Source organism: Gymnogyps californianus, chromosome 1 (assembly GCF_018139145.2).
Source record: "Gymnogyps californianus isolate 813 chromosome 1, ASM1813914v2, whole genome shotgun sequence".
Taxonomy (NCBI): Eukaryota; Metazoa; Chordata; class Aves; order Accipitriformes; family Cathartidae; genus Gymnogyps; species Gymnogyps californianus.
Window position 1 is genome coordinate 84888289 of NC_059471.1, and position 21924 is coordinate 84910212.

Consider the following 21924-nt stretch of genomic DNA (forward strand, 5'->3'; position numbering starts at 1 on the left):
TTTCTGTCAAGGAGTTTAAAGGTAGATAGCCTTTTAGAAACACAGACCTGGTGGCACTTACAGCACTGATGTAAGCTTTTGATACAGGGGGCATTTCTTTGTTGAAACCACCCCTGATTTTTCTCTCTCCAACTCCAACATACACTCCTTGTTCCCATTGTACTGGAAAATGTTATTTCTGGAACGGCATATGTCAAAATTGCTTAGTTGTTCCACAAAACTTCCCATGCATTCAGTTCAGCTCATCAAACCTCCCTTGCCTTCCTCTTTGTTAATCTCTTTCCTAGAGTGGTAAGAGTGTTTGCAAGCCCTCCTTGGTCCCAGTCAAGCTAAAATCTGGACTTGTTTTCTTTTCCTTTTGCATAAATGTTTTTACTTGTGAAGATATCCTTGATTAAGAAAACTGACCCCACATGTCTGTCAGAGCAGTTTTGTCTTATAGCTCGATTTATTCATGGCTGCTCAACAGCTGCATGCCTCATTTCCCAACTCTTTTTTTTCCTGGCTTCTTCCCAAACACTTGGCAGCTGCCAGATTTCCTATCTTCAGCTCCTGTGCTCAAATGATCGCTGCTTCTCCTTCACACACACACGCTCTTACACTTCCCTCTCAGGGGGAGAGGAGGGTGGTTGAAAGACTTCCAGTTCTGTTCTCCTCCCCCCTGGTTTTGCCCAGGAGCACCCCGGGAGAGTTTTATTTTCAGTTCAGCAATTCCATCTTCGGTGTGCTTAGGAAAAAAACCTACTGCCGCCTGCACAACTCCTTTGCCACTGACCTCTTTTCCCCGTGTCTTTCATCTCCTAGTCAGGGGGGTCTTCCAGAGCTGCTGTGCTCTTCCAGCAGTGTTGCTGCGTTTGTATACCAAGGGAGACAGTGGCAGAGTTCCACCCCGTTGTCATGAGTCCTGTCACTGTAGGGGTTTCACCCTTGCTGTCCTGCACGTGGAGGGTTTGAGCGAGGACGTTCTCAGGTTGCATGATACGATTGATGTTAGAAGTAAAAATGTTTATCTGTCCAGTGGGCCAGATACAGCACAGTAATTGAGTGGTTATTTCAGAATCGGTCACCATTCTGAAAGGTCATTGTAATCATTAACCTTCAGGATGAAAACTCAGTTGGGATGAACTGGGAGAAATTTTACATCCTTTTTTGGTTGTTCATTTGGGCTGTTTATGTAAATTCAGGAAAGGTGATCGTACAAACTTTTAAATAATAAATGTAATTAATTTACTCAACAGCTTTAACTTTTTATCAGTTTCATGTAAGTTAGGCTTATGTATCCATAGCAATAGAAATATGGAAAACTCAGGAACTGGATAAATAGTTTTGTATTGTCTTGAATTATTATGTCGTGTATGTGTATAAACTTGCACCTCAAACACAAAGTACGCACAGACTGAGTGTACCAAAATAACTGCACATTTTATGGAAATCCTGCCACAATTATTTGTATGTCCTAATAATGAACTACCTGCTTTGTAATTTTTTTTTATATTATACTACTACTTTTGAAAGGTAGAGCTAAGTCTGGGTATTGTGTAATTGTAGCCTTGAATTCCCTGATTTTTCAAAAGCTTAAAAGAAAATCATTGGCAGTAGTATTCTATTGTTGTCATTTTTTTATTAGTAGTCATTTCAGGATTCTCTCCTCCTTGTGTGCTTTCCTGTTTACCTCAACAATATGTCCTTGGAGAGTTTGAATATCAGTTTTACCTGCAGGTTTTTGAAACGAAAGGCTTTCTAAAAGAAGTATGAACAGAGTTACAGTCTCCACAGAAGAAGGAACATTTGAAGGTTCTTAAACATGGCTTAGCTTGGAAAGGATTTACACTTCTTATTTCTAAGTGGCATATATTTAATAATTGTGCATGTAATTTAATAATCAGCAATTTCAGCTTTGGAAAAATTGGGTCATATGGCTGTAGGGAAGCAGTGTCTGAAGTTGTATTCTCTGGGAGTTTGACACAGAGAGAGAGGAGGATTATCACCACTGCATATTTTAATAATAATTCCCTCTCCCCTCTTTAGTTGCTAGGAAGAGTTTGTTGCACAGAAATCTGGAATGACTGTGAGCCAGTTTGGTGGTGACAGTGATCTACTAGAACTTGGTTTATAAGTGGTCATTTGTGTCACTGCCAGCTGCATTTGGGTTTATTACATCCAAAGCACCAACTAGCGCTGTGTGACCCTAAAAGCGGTTTCTTTTATGGAGAAATAGTGTGTGGCTATACAGGTGCCATATGCTGCTACTTGTCTTCTGTGAGCCTAAAGCCGTCTATGGAGGGTCTATGCAGTAGTACAATGCAAGCCACTAAACAGTCAGTATTTGCCAGCTGCTACCACAGGTAGCTCCTGCTCCCTGTTTTGTAGGATCTGTCGTATTCTCAGGTAGTGCTGTATAGTAGCTGGTGATAAATGTCTGACTTGGAAGTAGGCATATACCTGAAGGAAGCTAGAAACTCTGACAATTCCGCCCCCCCGCCCCCCCCCCCCTTGCTTCTCTTAAGTGTTGTACCTTGATTAGCAGAATAATGGGAAAAATACAAGGATTCACTTTGTGTGTGCATTGGGATCGTTGATGCTGCTGTAATACCTTGAGGATATCTCAGTGGGCTGAATTTGAAAGCAATCACGCAGATATGTTTTCTCAAAATTATCTGATGTTAGTAAGGAGAGTAACAGAAAAGTCACAAAAAGACTATGTAAACCAAGGAACAGCCTCGAGGAATTACCCAGAGAAGATAAGTCAGCCCTGTTGTTTTCCTATCACACAAAACCTGCATGTGGCAGGATATTTGGAATTAATCCAAATAAAAGAAACTGATTTTTACATTGATAGAAATGTGTTTGATCAACACGTAGCCTGTAAAGCTTTCTACCTTCAAATATCTTTCCTTCCCAATGTCAAAGTAGTCTCAACCTGATGTGTCAATTTTTTTTTTATGGGTAGTAAGAAGATGTACGTTTATACTAATTAGTTGAAGTATTTAGGAAGGACATAAACCTTTGTGCTTTGGGAAGCAGGACAACGAATAGGTATCTGGACTAGGAGTAACATGCTTTCTGTGGAAAGTTTATGCTGTTCCTTACGTTGCTTTGTCACGACTATATCCAGGAGTACAGGTCAGAGCTGTCAGACCTATTGCTTTTCCTGCGTTCTGGTAACCAAATTAAAAGGTGAAGCTCTGACTACATGTGGGCTTTTGAATTCTTAGGACATTCACACACTACAAAAACAAAGGGGAAGGAGAAGCGAAAATCAATCCTCATTGCTCATGTGAGATGAGCACACTCTCACATCCACATTTGCAACACTCACATTTTTAATGAACATTGATTCTGCAGCTAAAGGCGTTTATTTAAAATATAGTGTTTTACCAGTTCTTTTTATTTTTCTGTTGCAGCTGCTCAGGAATCTAATGCACTTAAAGCCAGACCACGATCCAGGTACTGCTTTCATTTCCATTTCAGGAGAAGACATACGTTCCTCTGGTGTTAGACACAAGGCATAAGAACTGGTGTTGCATTTTTAATATTTTTTTAATTGGTGTTGTGGTGGAGTACAGCTGGAAGTACAGCTCAGATCAGACAGATTTACCAGGAGGGATCTGTAAGCTATAGACCCTACATAAGTATTGCCCTAGGGCCCTGTGATCTCTGGTCATAAGGCACTGGGACTTTTGCCTGTCTGCCCAGCCCCACTGCCTTGTCAGGGTGGTGACTGCCTCCAGCCCAGCCGCAGGGACATCGTGGTGGGACAGCAGGGACCACCCCATTGCGGGGAACGTTCTCAGCAATTTTGTGCTGTTGAAACCTGCACAGTGGTTGCGTATGGAGGGAGACACTGCATGGTCCCACAGAAACAGCAGTGGTAGCTCAGCTCTCGGATGTGGGTGAGTGAATCCTGTCGTTGGCGTGCGTGTGCTTGACTACGGCTGGTTGGTGTGTGATGGAAGGACTTGCGGACTTACACTGTTGTGCACTAGAAATGATACCTGCTGAATTTGGATGTTTGAAAGAAAAGGGAAACCTGTTCCAGAGAATATTGTGTATAAATGGATTACGTGTTGGGTTTGGCTGTTCACCGTTCTGGTGTATACCCATATCGTGCATTCACCGTCAAACTTTTTTTTTGGTGCTAGTTAGAGGGCTTCATTTTTTTTTTTCTTAGGTAATGAGAGTATAATCAGGAGCTCCCTCCTTACAAGCTTGTCAAAGCCTGCTAATAAGAGAGGGTCAGCTATAAGCATGATAAATGAAGGTTGAAATCCTCTGTTCTTAGGACCTACATCCAGGAAGGCTGAACTGCCTTGTATGCTATTTTTCTGCTGCTAGCCAAAGCTTTTTAGTTTTCATACTGTTTTAAATTTTCGTGCTGTGTTACTGAATCGTAAATTGCAAATACGCAAAAAATGTTTAAGAAGTATTTCATGCAAAAATGCATAAAATAGCAAATGCTTAAACAAGTTTGAAAAAAGTCACTTGAATGTGACTACTGTGTCACATATGACTGTCTCACATCTGACTGTATGTCACTACTTCAATGCAGAAGTTGAGACTAAAGATGCCTGAGCACATCCTTGAACTCAGACCTTCTGCTCTGCTTGTCTTGCGTAGCCTGGACGGCTCTCTAACCTCAAGGGGTCTCTGTCTTCAGGTGTGCCTGACCACCAGAGGCTATGATTCGAGTCTGTTACAGCTCTCAGCTCTGGAGCCTGGCTTTCTAGCCTAAGCTGTGCAGATTCTTAGCTGCTGACTCTTAACTGAGTTTTAGGTGCTAGGTCTGCCTGCTGCAAGCAACGATTCACTGTCACAGGGCTCTGTGTTGGCACTGCTGGGGCAGGCGTATTTTTGCCTGGTAGCTGCTATCTTACTCAATCTTTAAAAAAAAATTAAAAATCTCAAACTGTTAGGTTGTACAGTTTTAATGCCAGTAAAACGTACATCACATAATATGGAAAGTAAAAGTATAAAACTTTAAGATCCTGATTCAAAGCTTTCCCATTTATTTCAGGGGGATTGAGTTAGGTTTGATACGATAAGGCTATGGAATTCAAAATTCTACCAAGACAAAAAATTCAGCATCAGCAGAGGTTTTTGTGTAACATGTAAATTTTGGAGCAATTACGGCTCTCCTATTTTTATTAAAGTTAACATCGAAAACATAGGATCAGCATTGCCAAATGTCTGTCCCGCTAAAGAGCTGTTTTCTAACAACAGCCTGTTTGGCAAAAAAATGATCCGTTTCCCATTAGTGGGAGTTATTTCTGTTCTACTCGAATGTGTTTTTGGTCTTGCCTGTCATGCATAATGTGTTACAGTAAGTGTAACATCTCATATTGTCAGTGCTCATTTTGAACAAAGCTCTCAGTCTTGCAGAAAAACTGGTAACTACAACAGCTGAAAAATATTGGACACTGTTCAGCAAAATCAAAATTCTTAGCAAATGTACCGCATTGGGATTAATGTGATGTGGAAGGGCCTGGAAAGATGTACTGAGCCATGTATTTCACCAGTTTTGGTCACTTTGGAGCCATTCAGTTTTTCTGGAATTTGGTGACTCTTTGCTGTAAAAAATTTATTCTAATGGCTAGAATATTATAAATTACAAAATGTGTGCTTGCAAGAGGTAGGTTGAAGCTATACCTGTATAAACACTACCCATGCGGTTGGGAAGGGCAACAGAAACTGTAAGGAGTGGGGTGGGGGGTTGTGGAATTTTACTCAGGTTTATTCAAAATAGTTGCTCCAATTATCCTGTTGACAGTTAAAGTTATGTAAGAAGGCCTGAAGCTGTGATATAAAAGGCCTTAAAAAATACTAGCCCTGTAAGCATGACTCGTTACTTTCTCCAGGCGTGTAGGTCCCTCTGTTGCCAAATAAATGTGTCTTATGATAAGGGGGAGCTTTTAGTCATTAGGGCAAGGAATTCCCACCATGAACCTGAGTTCTGGTCAGTGTATTTTTAGGTCCTATTCACTGTAGTTGTTTAAAAAGAATTTCTGAAATAAAATATTTTCTGCTTTTTCCTCCCTACTGTGTTTCCTTAGGTCTTATTCTAGCACATCAATAGAAGATGCCATGAAAAAGGGAGAAGAGCCCCCTACTCCACCTCCAAGGCCACAGAAATCACATTCCAGAGCTTCCTCTTTGGATCTGAACAAAATATTTCAACAAAACACACAAGGTAAAGTTTGCTTTCTTTCCTTCTTTTGAGACCATTTAGGTTAGCTGCATACTTGGCAACTTGATCTGTTTGCACAAATGCTTGACAATAAGTGCATATGCTTGCCTTTGCTATAGACAGTAACACACTACAGAACAGAAGAAGTTGCACTTTCTTGCATTACATTGCCACTGAGGGAAAAATCACTTGCTATAATTAGGGTGATTATAACGTTTTCTGGCACGATAATGGGAAGCTTAACATATGGTAGTCTGTCATCACTGACTGTTTATAACTAGTCTGGCTGTTTAGACAATTCTCGTCAGTAACTACAATATATTTGATTTTTATTACTATTTATTTTTTGTAGTTCAGAAGCAGGAAGAAAACCCTTAATGTTTAAACTAGGAGAAAATGAAATTTCTCGTGTGCAGACATTTTCGATATTGAAGTCTTCCATATGCGTGGGGGCAATCAGAAACCATTCCTTGAGTAAAAAGAAAGGGTAATTTCTTTTGACACGGGTGCATGTTGAGGGGAGAGAAAGAAAATGTAGAATAGTAGCTGGAGTGAACTGAAAGAAAACCACTCTCCAGCGCGTTGGTGTTTGAATGGTCCTTTTGCCTTGCCCAGTGAGCGGTGGAAAGAGGAGCTGTTTGTTCAGGGCAGCAGTCACCCAGCATCGCTGTGCTTTAGCAGTGCCCTTGAACCAGACCAGAGCTTTATGTGGTGCGCACCAATCATCTGATTCAATGACTAGGTTAAACATGGTCATGTTTATGCTTCAGAAGAAAGGCAAGGTTTGACCGTGTCAAGGAATGTTTTAACTGGGCTCTCTAATGTGGTTGTTGGAGTAGAAAAGAAAGTTTCACCTCTTGCTATATGGGACTTTTTTTTGTGCAAACACCAGACAGAATTCAAGAGTCCTGCTATGTGTGCTGAACCCTGAAACTCAATAGGAATAAACTTTTTTTTTTTTGCCTTACACAGAGAAGCAATTCCTGATCTTTGACTGTGGTTCCTGTTCAGGGATCTGTTGCTTCCAATTTTGATGTCGTCATACATCAAAAAAAAAAACCCCAAACAGAGCCAAGTACACATTTTCTAAGGCAGCAAATCCTCTCAGAATCCAGATAAAAAGTATAACTGGAAGGAAATAAACTTAGATTTAAGTTTCTCTTGGAACACAAATGAAAGGAGAATGTAAATTCTCAAGTCATGCTGTGAATGAAAAGTAACATCTTGCTTTTGGAATGGATCATTTTGAAAGTCACCATTACTTTTGAAGTTACGTAACGATTTCTTCTGGGCAACTTAACAAACTGACAGTGTTATAGTGAGTGCAGGAAAGGGTAACTCCTATCAATACTTTTTGGAGGGTTTCCTCACTGGAAATGGGGCAATAAAGTAACGGTAGGCAGTTGATCGCTTGCAAAGAAAGAAAGTGCTCTGGTCATCCTAAAACTGTTCATCATATTTGATTCAAATTTATGGCTATTTATAGTTGGAACAAAAATTGGCTCCACGTTGACAAACCTGAATTATAGTGTGCTACCAAATTGCAGAAATGTGGAAGGTCTCCCAGAGCTTCAGCCTTCCTCCTGTACCTGCAGGGTGTTGGCCTGTCATTTTTTGCTCTCTTGAATGTCCCCTGATGGCAATGCTATGTATTTGTGGTGGTCGTCTTCCTCTAATGGAGCTGTTCTATTTTGTGTCAAAAATGTAAATACTCATTGGGAAAGAATAAGGAGGAATTTGTACCCCTGAGGAATTCAAGGAAGAACTTGTTAAACAATTTGTAGCCCACCCCGAAGAAGGATTCCATTTCAAATAAATCTGCATCATCAGAAGGAGGGGATTAAATCAACCCATCCCAGCACGCCCAAGTACCATGGTGCATTTACCTTGCTCTGCTTTAAAGTGAAATGTCTGCATTGGAAGTCATACTTTCAGTTCTTTGTTCTATGAAGAAACATGTGCATGCTCTTCCCTGTCATTAAGCCCCGAAGAGTAGATATTCTGCAACATCCTATTGATAATGTGATCTTATACAGCTGCTTTCTTTTCTTCCACTTCTCTTGTTTTGATCACCTCACTTTTTTTCATCCTTTTCTCTACTGATCGTGCTTCTCAGTAGAAATTCCAGTATCATCATTTTTGGAAACCTTTTTCATCTAGAGACAGTTCTTCCTCAGGGAGTGGTCACTGTTTTGGAGCCAAACTCTTTACTGAGGTGCGCTTTGCACGTTCTAAAAAGATGGTTTGTAGGAAGACAGAGGGATTGAGCACTGTCACCTTAAACCAAAGAGCCTCGCCAAAAAGAAAGTGTGTGTGCGTGTTTTTGTGAAGTAAATTGCACACAGTTGTATAATAACAAGCTGTATTCTTATTTCTGCTGACAGTATAAAAAATAAAGTTAGAATAGTTTCCATCTGCCATCAGATGATAGAGTTACAGATTTACAATATAGATGACATGGTGGCAATGTACTATTTAGGTTTCTTGGCTATTGGGATAATACAGCCTGGCATAAATATGTATTTCTATCCACAGGTCAGTTGATTACTTTCTGTCCTAATGTACTCTCAACTGAATAGTTGCTTTACATTTTCTCCCTGCCTTCCTTCCTTCCTTTCTAGGTTTTCAAAAATAGTCTCATTGTCACAGCTGAACCACAAAACTTAGCTGGAATGACCATCCCTTTAGCACCACCGTATTGCCTAGTGTCAGTACAGAAAACCAGACTGTAAAATCAACCATTTTAATAGCTTTCAGGGTATATCCAGCATGATTAGAATAATCCCATTTCAGTACCTTCGTTTTTGTCCTACTAATTCTTGTTCAGAAATAATCCTGATTTTGTGAGTTTGGTAGATAATCTGCTCCCACACCTGCAAAGGAGTGCTCAGTAGTGTTGAGTTTTATTTTCAGTTCCTTGTTGGTCATGTTGATCTATAGGTATCAATTCTTTAATTGTAAAGCCACCAGTGATTTGGAGCATTTTTTTGTTTATTTCATTTTTAAAGGACAGAAAAAGAAAAATCTCTTTTCTTCAGGTAAATTCAGCCAAAGACTGTGGCAGATTGTTGTTGTGGGCACTGTTTTTTGGGGGGGCGTTTTTGTTTGTTTTTCATTTACTGCTGCTATATCATGTTTGCCACCATCTTATGATGCCCCTCTCCTGGCAAGTATACACAGAGAACATTTATCCGTGATGGCTGGGATGTCCAGCAACGTACTAGCCACAGAAACTGTTCTTTAAACATGTTGAATAACTGCACTTGAAGGAGGCGCCTTCATTCATACTCCATAGCTACACACTTCTGGGACGCTGTAACTAGTGTTACCCAGGAAAAACATAAAAAAACCACGAGAACTTATTGAAAGGCCCCACTTTCTGAAATGTCCGTATGTGAATTTCTGTTAAGAGATGTTAAGAGACAAAAATCTCTTATATTTTTTTTTAATCATGTAGTCTTTACGTTAGCATCTGAGAAGAATCCAGTACCGCTAGCTTCTCAATGTATTTCTTTTTGTTGAATATATAATCTCTGGCATTTGGCCTATGTACATATTAAGAAAATACTTGGCTGGGTTTTATGCATTCCTGGAAAGACAACAGCAGGTTTTAAGTAGAAACAAAAATGTCAGTTTAAATACATACATGACCTGGTTTACATCTTCATTTCTTCTCTAGCACGCTGTCTAGTCAGGTACAAGCCAAGACCTCCCAGAGTAAGACCTGGGAGCCTGTGGCCCGCAAAGCTTTCCTGCACTGTTCACAAAGGTCGTTTGCAGAATTCATTGCTCTCTGGGGCTCCTCGTGCTCCCTTCCGTCTGTCCTGCAGTCTGGGTGAGGGAGCAGATATTGAGGGGGCCAAAATTGCCGCAGCTCGGAGGCCGGTGCAGCGTGCCCGTGGGGTCTGCCGGCCGGCTGGGGTCCTGCAGCAACACCCCCAGCCACCTTTTACCCTCAATGGCAGCAGTAAGCTAGGGTCTGCCTTGGGGTAACTCTGGGACTGGGGCAAGTCTCAGCTTAAGTATTATAACCCAAGAATACATCCGTTGTCTTCTGGCCTTTTGCTTGGTTACGTTTTCTGCCCGTGACAACTACTAAAGAATTTACTTCTGGGCAATTATAGGCAGTGACAGCAGCCTGGGTCTTGTTAGATTGATACAGATGCCTCTGAAATACATTTTATTTCGCATTTTGTTTCATTTCTGAATTGCATAACTTCTTTTAATTAACATTTCTGTAGAACAAAGGATACTTGTTTGGAAAAGAGAATTTGCTTTGATGAAACAACATAATTGTCATAAACAATGTAGTTTCATGTTGATATGGAAGGAAGATTGAATATCTCTGTGTAATTCATCAAAACAACCATATAACTATTTAGAAATGAATTTTTAACTGAAGATTTTCAGTGCTCATTTGCTTTTGAAACTTGCCTCCTGCTGCGACTGTCCCTGCAGTGAAGAACGCGTGGAATGCAGGCACTGTTTCTTAGTGAGCTTGCAAGCAAATACTGTAACCTGCATTTGCTCCTTCGGGAGTGCTGGTTTCAGCCAGCAATGTGGGGCTAGTATTTCTGGGTTTTTCTCTCTTTTAAAATGTTAAGTACCACAGTTGGTAAGGGGGAAACACACTAGCATTTTATTGTAAGTGCAATGTTTTCTGTTATGGATGATGTTTTCCTAACTACAGTCAGATCGGTAACCTCTACTTATCTGTGCTGGGCTAGTGATTGCTGCCAAACCAGAAAATGTCCCCTCTGCTCTCAATGTATTGTTCATAGAAAAGGAACAAGGGAACAGGTTTATTGGTGTGCATCAGCATTCCCGTAAGTGATATAAATGTGTACCCACATCACTTCTGTATTCCTTCATATACGTGTTTCCCACGCAGTTTAAAGTGGTATTTCTATCATAAGACTCAGTCCGTACAAACTTCTTTTCTGTACCCTTTCATTTTTGTTAGTGCTAGAGGAAGACTGGTGTTCAGCATCACATTTTATCCTCTTTTTTCATACCTTTGAAGAGGATTGCTCTTCATTACTTCCTTTACTTCATCAAACCTTCATTACTTCACTCAGTTAGCACAACCTTTCCTTGAGCGTACAGACTTGGTGGGTTTTATTTGCCAAGTGTGGAGATTTCCGAATAGTGTGTGTTGAGATGTCTTTGGTTTTTCATATTTGCCCAACCACAGCCAAATTTTATGTATTTCTGAATGTTTTCAGTCCACGTATCAAATAAAACAGTTCTGTAATTGTGTAGGAAAGAGGATTTGGAGAATTAAAATTATTGTTTCTCCATTGTCATACACATTTTGATACAAACAGGTCCAAATAGTTGCCCTAATGCTGTTTCCAGCAATCTGTTTTCAGCTACATCATATTTTTAGCTTAGTGAGCCAAGTGTAGGTGACTTTCCCTTTTGGGCACATGGAACTGGGTACTAAAAAACCTGCTAAACTTAACAGATAAGTATGATTACTGCATTATCTTCTGTATTCTTTTATGGTTAATTGTATTTGCTAGGAAATATCTGTATCTATTGAGGTTAGCTGTCTGCAAGTCTTAGGTACTAAAGGCAAGCTTTTAAGGGGTTATGCAGGGGGTTATGTTGTTTGTGTTACCATAAATATAGATTTCTCAACTAACTGTTTGGTTCAAAGCCGAAGTGACAAGGGGAACCTAGAATAATAATGTCCTTTTTTATGCTGAATTTAGATCACAGTGAATTTAATTTTCAGGACCCCTTCCTCTCATTGTTCTTGTATTGGTCTTGATTTAGTAAAATCCAGCTTCTTTCTTGGGTAATAGGGCTGGATTTTACTCATGCTGTAGTACTATGCTGTCTTGCATGTTACTGTGTTGTGTTTATTAATCGGACCAAAACATTAAATTAGGAAGATGACAATTCCGAAGGACTTTTATTTTAGAATAGCTATAATGGCAAATACCATTAGCAAAATATGCAATTTCGCTGAATATCGTTTGCACAGTATACAAGAGCTTTAATGTTGCCAGCTTCATTGAGTTAAGAGTGCAGAGTCAAGTTAATATCTTTGGTTGTAAGGGTTATAACAACAATTGCAATTTAAATTAAAAATGCCTTTTACGCATAAACCATAGAGACCACAAAATTGAGCTGCTGTTGGTACTCTCCTCCGGCACTGTATCACTGCAATGAAAATACTGTGAAATGCTTTCTTAACATAAATGTTGAGAAAACATTTTTTTGAAGCAGAGAATACATTTTTTTTTTTCTTTTGGGACTCAGCTCCTGCTGTTTTCTTCTAGTCCTGTTCCCCTTCAGAATATATGTGATCACTGAACTGAGCTTATTCTGAATAAAATATGAATGTCTTCCCTCTGATTTGAATGGAAGTTTTGTGCGTCTCAGCCTTTTAGAATTTTTTATGAAGGGTTTATGTGTTTACAACTATGTAACTTATTTCTTTGCCCAACTGGACAAGGACATAATTAAGGTTGAATAGGCTGGAGAAAACAGTGAAGACATAAATGGATGAATGGTTATTACATGATAGGAATCTGATGGGGTAACTTATTTCTGCAGTTTTAGATTTTTAAATTTTTATGCCTGTCTCTAAGGGCTGAGTCCAGAGAGTACTCGTGTGCAAACTGGGGTAAATCTTACCAGCCTTTCAAGTGTAACTGTTTCTTGACAATTTGTATAAATGGAACGTCTTTTAAATTATTTTTTCCCATTTTTCTAATCTTAGCTCTTGTCTTTCTGGGATTGAGGAATGGTTTACAGTGGGTTTTCGTTCTGTTGCAGGTTGTTAAAAATGAAATTTTAATCCAAAAACTCTTTTCTACTGAAAATTGTTAAGGTTGAAATGTTCTCGACTGGCCCTACCAGCCCTACTGACCTATTTTCATGATCCCATGTGAGTTTCTCCGTTCCATGAAAAAATGTTGGTCCATCGTAGAACAGCTTTACAGGTTAAACAAGAGAGGAACTTCTGTTTCTCGTGTGGAACTGGGGGGCAGGGGGCAAGTTGCCTCCCTTGTGGGGGAGACCCTGGAGATGCAGATGTCCTCAAGAAGCATCTGAGCCGCAGGTGGGAGTGGAGGGGTGGTGGGTGGCAGCCCACTGCTCTTCCCGGCTCCCGTCTGCCTGCTCTGAGTTCATCTGTGTTGGAAATGGTCACAGGCGGCAAGTGCTGGAGCGGAGCCTCCAGCACTCCCACCGGGATCTCCGGAGGTGAGAAGCTCTGGGAACATGGATCTGTGGGAGGTAGGTGGAGGGACTGTGCCTCCCTGTGGGTGGAGAATGAAGCTAAACGTGAAGTGAGAGGGAACAAAGTCATGAATAGTTTCGTTTAAGGGGGGAGGGAGGAGGGAGAAAGAGTCCCCAAATAGAAACACGCAGAAAAGGAAGGGGTAGAGAAAACAGGAACTAGAAAATGAAATGGTTTAGGGCAAATGAGGGGCAGGAAGGTAAAAATACAGATGTTGTGGATATATGACACAAAACAGAAAATAGGTGTTTAAAAAAAAAATCTGTTTTACAGCTTTTACATAAAACATGCTGAATTTCGTGGATAGGGCATTAAAAAAAGACATCATAAAAACCACCTTTAATAGCATCTTGCTTGTTTGATTTGAAAGTGACCCATCAAATATATAAGCACACCAGTGTCCTAAATGAAGTCACAGCTGCGAGTTCGTAGTGCAGAAGCATTAATTGCTTAAGGTCTGGCTATATCTCTTCCTAATTACTTGGAAAGTACATGGATAATTTTCCACGCAATTGAGGTACGAATGATGTTCTGTATGATTAGCACATGAAACATACCTGTAACAAGAGTGTGTCTGTGACATCAGGTGTGTGTATCACTTGCCGTGACGCATGAAGCTTTGCTGCTGAGCAGGTTCCCAAAACTAACTGTGAGAAGAGAGGTTATTCTGGTGCTGGCGATGCTTTCTACAGTCTTTGTACAAACCTGATAATTAATATCAGGAGTCTAAAATCTTTTTTTCCATTGTCATTACCTTCTGAGGAGACGTTAGTAAGAATTATTGAAACAGATCCCTGGATAAATAGAAATTTCACAACCACCTTACTAGAATCCTTCATGAAATTTACATTCCTGACAACAGCTTTAAATTTTTTTTTTTTTTCAGATCTCTTGAAAAACAGTTATTTCACAATCACCTTAAGCTGTTGTCAGGAATGTAAATAAATGAAGGAGTGCAGAGAACAATATCAGTATTATGGGTATCCAAGTACCAGTTTCAGTGAACAAGAACAGAAGTTTTGTAAGACGGAGGTAAACAGAAACCAGCTTAGACATAGAACTTTTCTGTGGTCTGCCTTTGGCAGCAGAAGCAGGAAAAGTATCTCAAAAAACTCTCCAAAATGGCATCAGAGAGGAACGGTGAAAAAGCCAGCTTCCCAAATTATGTAAGGAACCGAAGCCTTAGGTAGTTTGGGGAACTGAAGAATAATTCATTCTGTTGGCTTATCTTTTTTTGAACTGTTTTCAGGATTGCAGATACTTTGCTTCCTGATAAAATGAATTGATTGATCTTTTGTTAAACCTGAGCTGGGAGCTAAGCGCTCTGAAGCAGCGTAAACTGATGTAAATCTGCCATGCAACCAGCCTCTCCCTTGATCCAACAGTGCTGTAGCATCCACTTGAAAAATACCAAACACATCAGCCAGACTCTACTGAGGAACCCTATCGGAGTTTTCTCCCAGTTTAAGTCCCTGGATGGTCCCCACCCAATTGCAGAAGGGGTGATGGTGGTGGTGGTGGGGAGGCAGAACAGAAGCAAGAACCTGGATTTAGGCCATCTGGATCCAGGTCAGCCTGGATTTAGGTTGGATTTGGTTAGGGCTGCACCCTTTGTGTGAGCTGAGAAATGCAGGCTTCTTTCTCCCGTTGGGAATGGTGACTGAAGTAAGAGGAGCGACCAAACTCTGGGTGCCCTTTTGATCATGGGATCAAAGGTGTGTAGAGTTTTGACGTGAGATGAGGTCAGCCTCCTTTGGTAGGCGGTATCTAGTTTCACTTTGGCTAGAAAGGTACAAAATGGCCCTTGACCCAGGAAAACCACCCTTGTTTCAGGACGCTGCTTATGTACGTATTCAATTCAGATGAGAAAAAGGAGTACATTTTTTTCATCCAAAGCTTTAACTTGTCTGAGATGATACCCAGGGTAAGGTGATAGACATGTAAAACCAAGAACGAAGACAGCTGCAAAGAATGGAAATGAAATAAATACCTGACACGGAAATGTTTCAGGAAGTGTAGTTTTATATGCTGCTGTTCCAATATGAATTAATTTTAAAAAATAGCATGCATCCAGAAGCTCCATGTATTATGGCAGTTTTCTTCAATAGTAAGAAACAAGAGGACGAGTGACTGTCATTGGGTGGGAGAGGTGCAGCACGTTGCTCTTATAGGTTGCTCTAAAGGATCCCAAGGGCCCAAACTTGTCCCACCCTAATTTTGACATCCTCCCCTGCTGCTGTGCCTGGTGAGCTAAAGACCTACTTTCCATAGGTTTGACAGGACTATGCTAATTTTGTTTTTGCTTGGTCTCCTCTTCCTAGATCAAATAAGTAAAGGAGCTATTTGGATGGTCACCATGATTGTTATTTTTCACTACCGTGGGTAATGAAAGTGCTGAGGGTTTGTGTTGTCTGCTAGGGAGGCTGGAGGAAAAGCAGCGTGGCCAGATAGGATGGCATAGCCTGTTCTCAGAGTGTACAGTTACAGCCTGGTGTTTGTTTTAAAATATTAATCTAGCTTCAGATTGGAAAACCTGTTTTTTTTATCTAGTGTGGTGTCCTGTTAGTGCTATCAGACCTTTGTGATCGCCAAAATAGGGCAGAAAAATGGTCCTGGAAGCTTTCCATGCAGATAATCTGCCTTGAAGTGTAAACATGCTAAGTAAAGAGCCATGATTTTTGAACTGAAAGCCCTATCACTATCTTTGTGGGAGTAACTAGTGCGTGAAAATGCTATCATTTACAGGAATACATGTGATATTGATAGTGGATATACTTAAATCTATTTTAGTGGTACCTGTATGGCCTTTCCACAGTGCTATCTCTGAGATTTGCTTTATGTGGCTCACCCTGGATTGAATGCCAGCAAGCTGCTCAGTAAGAAGGCAACCTGTGCGAGGCCCATCCCGCTCCCTCCAGCTCCCTCCGCTTTTGTGCAGGGTGTGCAGACTTGTTTTCAAAGAGCAATGGCATGCAGCTTATCCAAGCTTGAGCGCTTGGAAATACGACGTTTGTCTGTTTGCTGCTCAGTCCCAGGGTACTTGCTTTCATTTTGGAAACAGACCTCCCTCTGTATTTGTGTTCGCTTTCAGAGCTAACGTAGTGATGCCATCTCTAACAGCAAGAGCCGATCTGTGCGGGGCGGTCTCCCAGGAAGGAGGGTATTCTGGAATAGCCTAATATTACAAGTCACCTGCTGATACACATAAAAACCTATGAGTATCTGTTAATATTGCCCTCTTTTAGGGTAGTGACACTAGAGAAGGCTGAAGCATGCAGCATCTGTCATTAAATTTTTTTTTCAGTGCCCTGTGGGGAGTAAAAGGTGAGGGTTTTTTTGTAAGTTGTTATGAGTCCTCAAAAGTCAGCTAACTTTTGTCTAGTAATTGTGCTCACATAAGCATGATTTCCTTCTAACAACAGGCCAAAGATGTTCTGCAACAGCAGGAATTTTATGAATATTTCATGAGTAGCTTAAGTTAGAATTTGCAGGATTAAAGAGAGGAAACTGGGTCAAATGCACATGGTGTAAGCATCTAACTTCTTTAATGCTAAATTCATGTATTGTGTATTTTGAAAGCTGAAGAAGCAGTTTTTTGAGGGTGGGTTTTTTTGGTGGTTTTTTTAATTTGACCATCTTACGGAAAAATTATTTTTTCCTTTGGAATTTTGTGGGACAAATCCCAGGAGACTTGTGGAGTTTCACAGTGTGTGCAAACACTTCAGGAGATGCTTTTTCAGCAAGCCCAGCGCCTTTCTGCATAAAGACTACACTGCTGCTTTCCTAGGTGTATCGCTGGGTTTGAAGAATCAGGGAGTGAGGACAGTAAGTGCTGTATCCTCTAGAGCTGAAGTTGAGGCGAGTTCTCAATGCTTTTACAGCTCTTGCAGTAAAGCTTTTGAGGGCCTACCGGAGCATAAACCAGCAAATACAAAAATGATGGGCCCTGGAGAGGGCTACGTATATTCGGCAGGGCCGAGGGAGCCGCTGGGGCTGGTGCCTGCCCGCAGCACCGCTGACTCCGGCCCCACGTGCCCCTTCCCAGGGACCCCCATGCTCATGGCAGCAGTGCACTCCATAGCTTCATGTTTGGGCTGCCGAGGGCTCGTTGGGAAGTGTGCGTGATTCATGCTCCCCCATGACATTAGAACTGTTTGGAGAGCAGAGATGATACCCTTACAGGGATAATCACTGGTGGTGGTGGGAAGGTAAGGTGCACGCAGGTGTTTTCCATGGAGCGTCACAGCACAGCTCCCACAAGGTTTCCTGAAGATAAACGTATCATGTTGAGCATATGTACTTGTCCGCTCTTACAGCGTGCAGCTGATGGACCTACAGAGTGCTGGAGTTTGGGTTAGATGGTGTTTTCAGATATTGTCACTAGCCGTAATTGCCAAAGCCACTGCCAGTGCTCAGATAAATGAAGTAATAACCTGAAGTTCAGGCTAAAGGAAAGGAAGGTTTCTTACTCCACTGTTCCTTTCTAAAGATCAGTTGCGCAGAAGAGATGGAGAATGTGGTGACGACATCATACTGGTATTGCAGTGGTCTTATAAACAGAACTAATTAAATGCAAGAGAAAGGATCCTAATGACCATGGTTTTTCAAATCTCTCTTACACCTGTAGGTGTGTTAATGGCTCCCTTGCTTAACCTAAGTTGGGTTTTAATTGTTCTACCTCTTTCTTTGGCATTGTGTGCAGTGACATTAGGCTTCATTTTGATTCCAGAGATGATGATACAGAAGATGTAAAAAACCCCAGTGTATTATAAGCCTCTTTGGAGCTGTATATAGTCAATATGACTGTTCTCAATGTTTTCACCCACACATTTTTACTCTCATGTCACTGTTGTCCTTAATGGTTAATATCTTTTGTCTTCATATTTTCAACCATGTAGGCATTTTTAGACTTGGTGTATAAAATACGTAAATGGATAAGCTATAACAAGGCTTGTAATAGTCTTTGTGGCTTTTAAAATATGCATGGAAATAAAAAGTGTATAAATATAATTGTTTGCTTAGCATTATTGTGGTAAAAGGCATTTCTAAGTTTAATATTGTTGGGTTTTGGGTTTTTTTTGCTATACAAATAACCACTAGTGCAAGATGGACTGTCTGGTATCTTTGCCAGTGCAAGTGCTGAGCACTCAGTGCGACAGGAGCTTGGGGAGGGTAACCCACCTAAGGACTCCCACCAGTCCTGGTTGGTGTCTCTGTGCTAGCCTAGTCCTCCTCTCTGCAGGTGCCTTTGGCAGCCATCATTTGTCCTGTAGTTTTGTCCCATGATGGGTTTTAGGTATTTTAAGGAAACTGAGAAATACAGTGGCTGGACCTATGTGATTGTTACCCTCCCTTTGTGCTGGCTCAAACTAACAGCTGACATTGCATTAGGTTAAAGGGGCCTGAACTAACCATTAGGATTCGTCTTCTTCCCCTTACTTCTCCTCCTCCCTCCAAAATACCTCCAGTGAGTAATAACATGCAAATACAAAACATAAAGCCAAATAAATGGATTTCTTTTTTGTTCTTTTAGGCTTTTGTCCTATTAATTCCATGGCAGATGTTTTCTTTTTAAGGCTGCACTGCATCACATAGTGTGTTTTATCTGGAGTGAACGCTAATGTCTGCATTGGATGCTAAAGCATCACTTTTAAAAAAGGCAGCAAAGTTAATGACAAAGAGCAAAGTCCCAAGGACAAGTAGACCCTGTTTCTGGGGTTCTTTAACTAGAATTGAATTGCTTTAGCTACAGCTTTTGTGGCTGACTGGCTTCCATCTCTCCTTTTTATCATAACATTGTGGGTTTTTACAGCAATTAAATCACTGCTCATTCGCTACTCATGAAGTTATTTCAAACAAGGGTTTGCTCAATAAAGATCAAGTTTGGTTTCTGTTATTAAAATGTTGAATACTGCCTCTTCACTAGGAATTATCATGGAAATTAATTCTGGTTTTATTTGAAATTAAATTAATGTGGTTTTATTTGTTTGGTTTTTTTAATCTTCTTTTCTCACTGTTCAGCTGTGAGGTCTGGCTGGCTGCCCCCACCACCGCCTGCACTGCCCCCTCGACCTTCCGTATCTCAGGTATGGACAAAGGTTTAGCACTTTGCTGTGTATTATTTGCTTATTTATGTTACTGTTGCAGTGGTTAGCACAAGTTGGCTTGGACGTGGCAGTTGTTCTTGCTTCCAAGTCAATGCAAATCTGCAGTTTGCTCTGCAGTTCCATACATGTCCTTCTTCATTGGTCTGTCTAGCTGGTGTGTTGCAGTGTCAAATTACAGACTAATTAAATCTCTTTGTAGTGGAGCTGACATGCACCCACTAGACAAAACTGTAAATTAAAGGCTAGTGAGGCTAGTCTACTAATAAGAGTTTCATGCCTGAAGGGCATGGGCTTGATACCTGCTATTTGCTTCTCGAGCTTCAAATGCTCAGAGGGCATCTGCTAAAGGAGCCACTGCATGTAAGAGTATATTTCACCCATGGGTTTAAAAAATAATGCTGAAAGGAAGCGAATGCCATGTCAGTTATGTTATTAAGTTTCAAACCATTACTGGTGTGCTTTTGTTTTGCTTTTTGGATGAGTTTTTGTTTGTTTTTAGAGCATCACACAACCACAGCATAATGCAAATTGACTAAATCATGCGTATCTGCATCCAGATACGTCTTCGTGTTTTAGGAAATGATGGAGGATCAGCGTCTTGTTCTTTTTATGTTGTTGGCTCTGTTAAGTCTTAGGCAGCAGTATGCTTCATATATTACTCCTTTAGGTGAAGTGTATAATAGAAAACAAGTCCACAGGGGAGCTAACAGCCCATTACATATAAAAACTTGGTGAGACACCTTCCTTGGGCCAGGAACAGTCCTCACTTGAGTTTTGGATCTACTCTTAGAAGTCTGCTGTTGAACACCTCCTGCTGCACAGTGCTTATGGTAGAAATGATAAAAGGCTTGTTGCCACCCCCAGCTCCACCAGCAGCTTGTTGCTCTCTTCCTCTCCCCAGCCCTTTTTAGCATCCGAGTGCGGCTGGTTTCTATCTTGAAGACTGTAGAGCGTTCTGGTTTGAGCTTGCATGCTTCCCTCGAGTCAGTATGGCTAATGCCATACTGCTAACACCACATGCTCCTTAGTGCACCCATCACATTCCTGCTTTGTCTGATGCTCCCCGGAGAGCAGTGTTTCCCTCTGGCTTCCCCGGATCCCGCGGCGCGGCTCCCTGCCTCCCTGCCTTGTGCTGCAGCACCTGCTGCTGCGGCCCCCGCCGGCCCGCCTGCCGCAGCCCGGACTTGCCACAGTGCGCCGGCTCCATGCAGTGCAAGCCCTCTCGCTGCCATCGGGAAAAGCAGTAAATATAACAAATCCTGTTCTTGGGGAAAAAAACCTGTTGTTTTCAAGCAAGGTTCTGCTAATTGTTCATTTTCTTGTCCTATGATAGATTTGCGTTTCCTTAGCAGGGCAGTGAGGAGAGACATTGATTTATTTACGCGTGTCCGGCAGCTTCCTTACCGCATCGCAGATACTGAACCAACTGCTCATCCTACACTGGGCCATGCAGAATGTAGGACATTTCTAAAATGATAAACACAAGAAGATTCTCATGTGAAATTCTTGATCCAATCCTCTCCAATACAAAAGTCTGGTTTCTGAAAGAAAAAAAAAGTGGCTTTTGTGTCTACTCAGTAATAAATATATAGCTGATGCTTTGCTTACATGCATCACTTACATTTACTTAATTTATTTCTGATGATTTTTAAAGATATTTAATCAAATATCTCATCAAAATATTCTTGTTCTGATGTCTAGCAAAAAGGTACATAAAACTGGTTCTTGAAAACATAATAACCTTCATGCTCATCACATTGTTTATTTTATCTCCAAGTGTGCCTTTCTGTGATAAAGGTAACAGACAGTAGGGAAGTACGTGTGATGGGGTCATAATTCAGCTGAGCTGACCCTTACGAATAGCATGTAAGCAATAGTAAGCATATGGGTTACATTAGTCCAGTGGGGCCTTTGATTTAAAGAGCATGAAGAAGTTGGAGGGAGGGATCTGCTTTCAAAACTGAGGCAGGATCAAAAACTGAAGAAAAGCCATGATGCTGAAATGACATATTCAGCTTTTTCCTGTTTCAAGATTTACCAAACTCTTCTTAAATTTCTGTTTTAACTTATTTTTGAACAATGTTATTGAAAATCCTTTTTTATTGCTGGAACATTTTGCTATATGCCTGCAGTTAAGCACTGTGAATGACAAATGTAGCTTGGAAATGAAGCGAACCCCACATATTTCAGGTGGCTGTGCACCATATAAGTATGCTCATGGTGTGATTATTTTGGCTCAGCTTTGGAAATCGGTTGATGGAGGAGGAGAGGGAAATAATTTCTTCTGAGGACTACAGTTTTCTATGGATGGCTGAGAAGCAGTCTGAACCAGTTGGCTCTTTAGAGTGAGATTAAAGGGCTCATGGGATGTAAAGGCC

At 41.0% G+C, this 21924-nt stretch overlaps 1 protein-coding gene across 1 annotated transcript in view; it reads left to right on the forward strand.

Moving 5' to 3' along the window:
- REPS2 (RALBP1 associated Eps domain containing 2) overlaps window positions 1-21924 on the forward strand; it is a 97255-nt gene that overhangs the window by 58340 nt on the left and 16991 nt on the right. The window contains exons 12-14 of the mRNA XM_050906189.1: window positions 3405-3447; window positions 6051-6187; window positions 19461-19525. Coding sequence (XP_050762146.1) covers window positions 3405-3447; window positions 6051-6187; window positions 19461-19525 — 245 coding nt within the window. The remainder of the gene's footprint in view (window positions 1-3404; window positions 3448-6050; window positions 6188-19460; window positions 19526-21924) is intronic.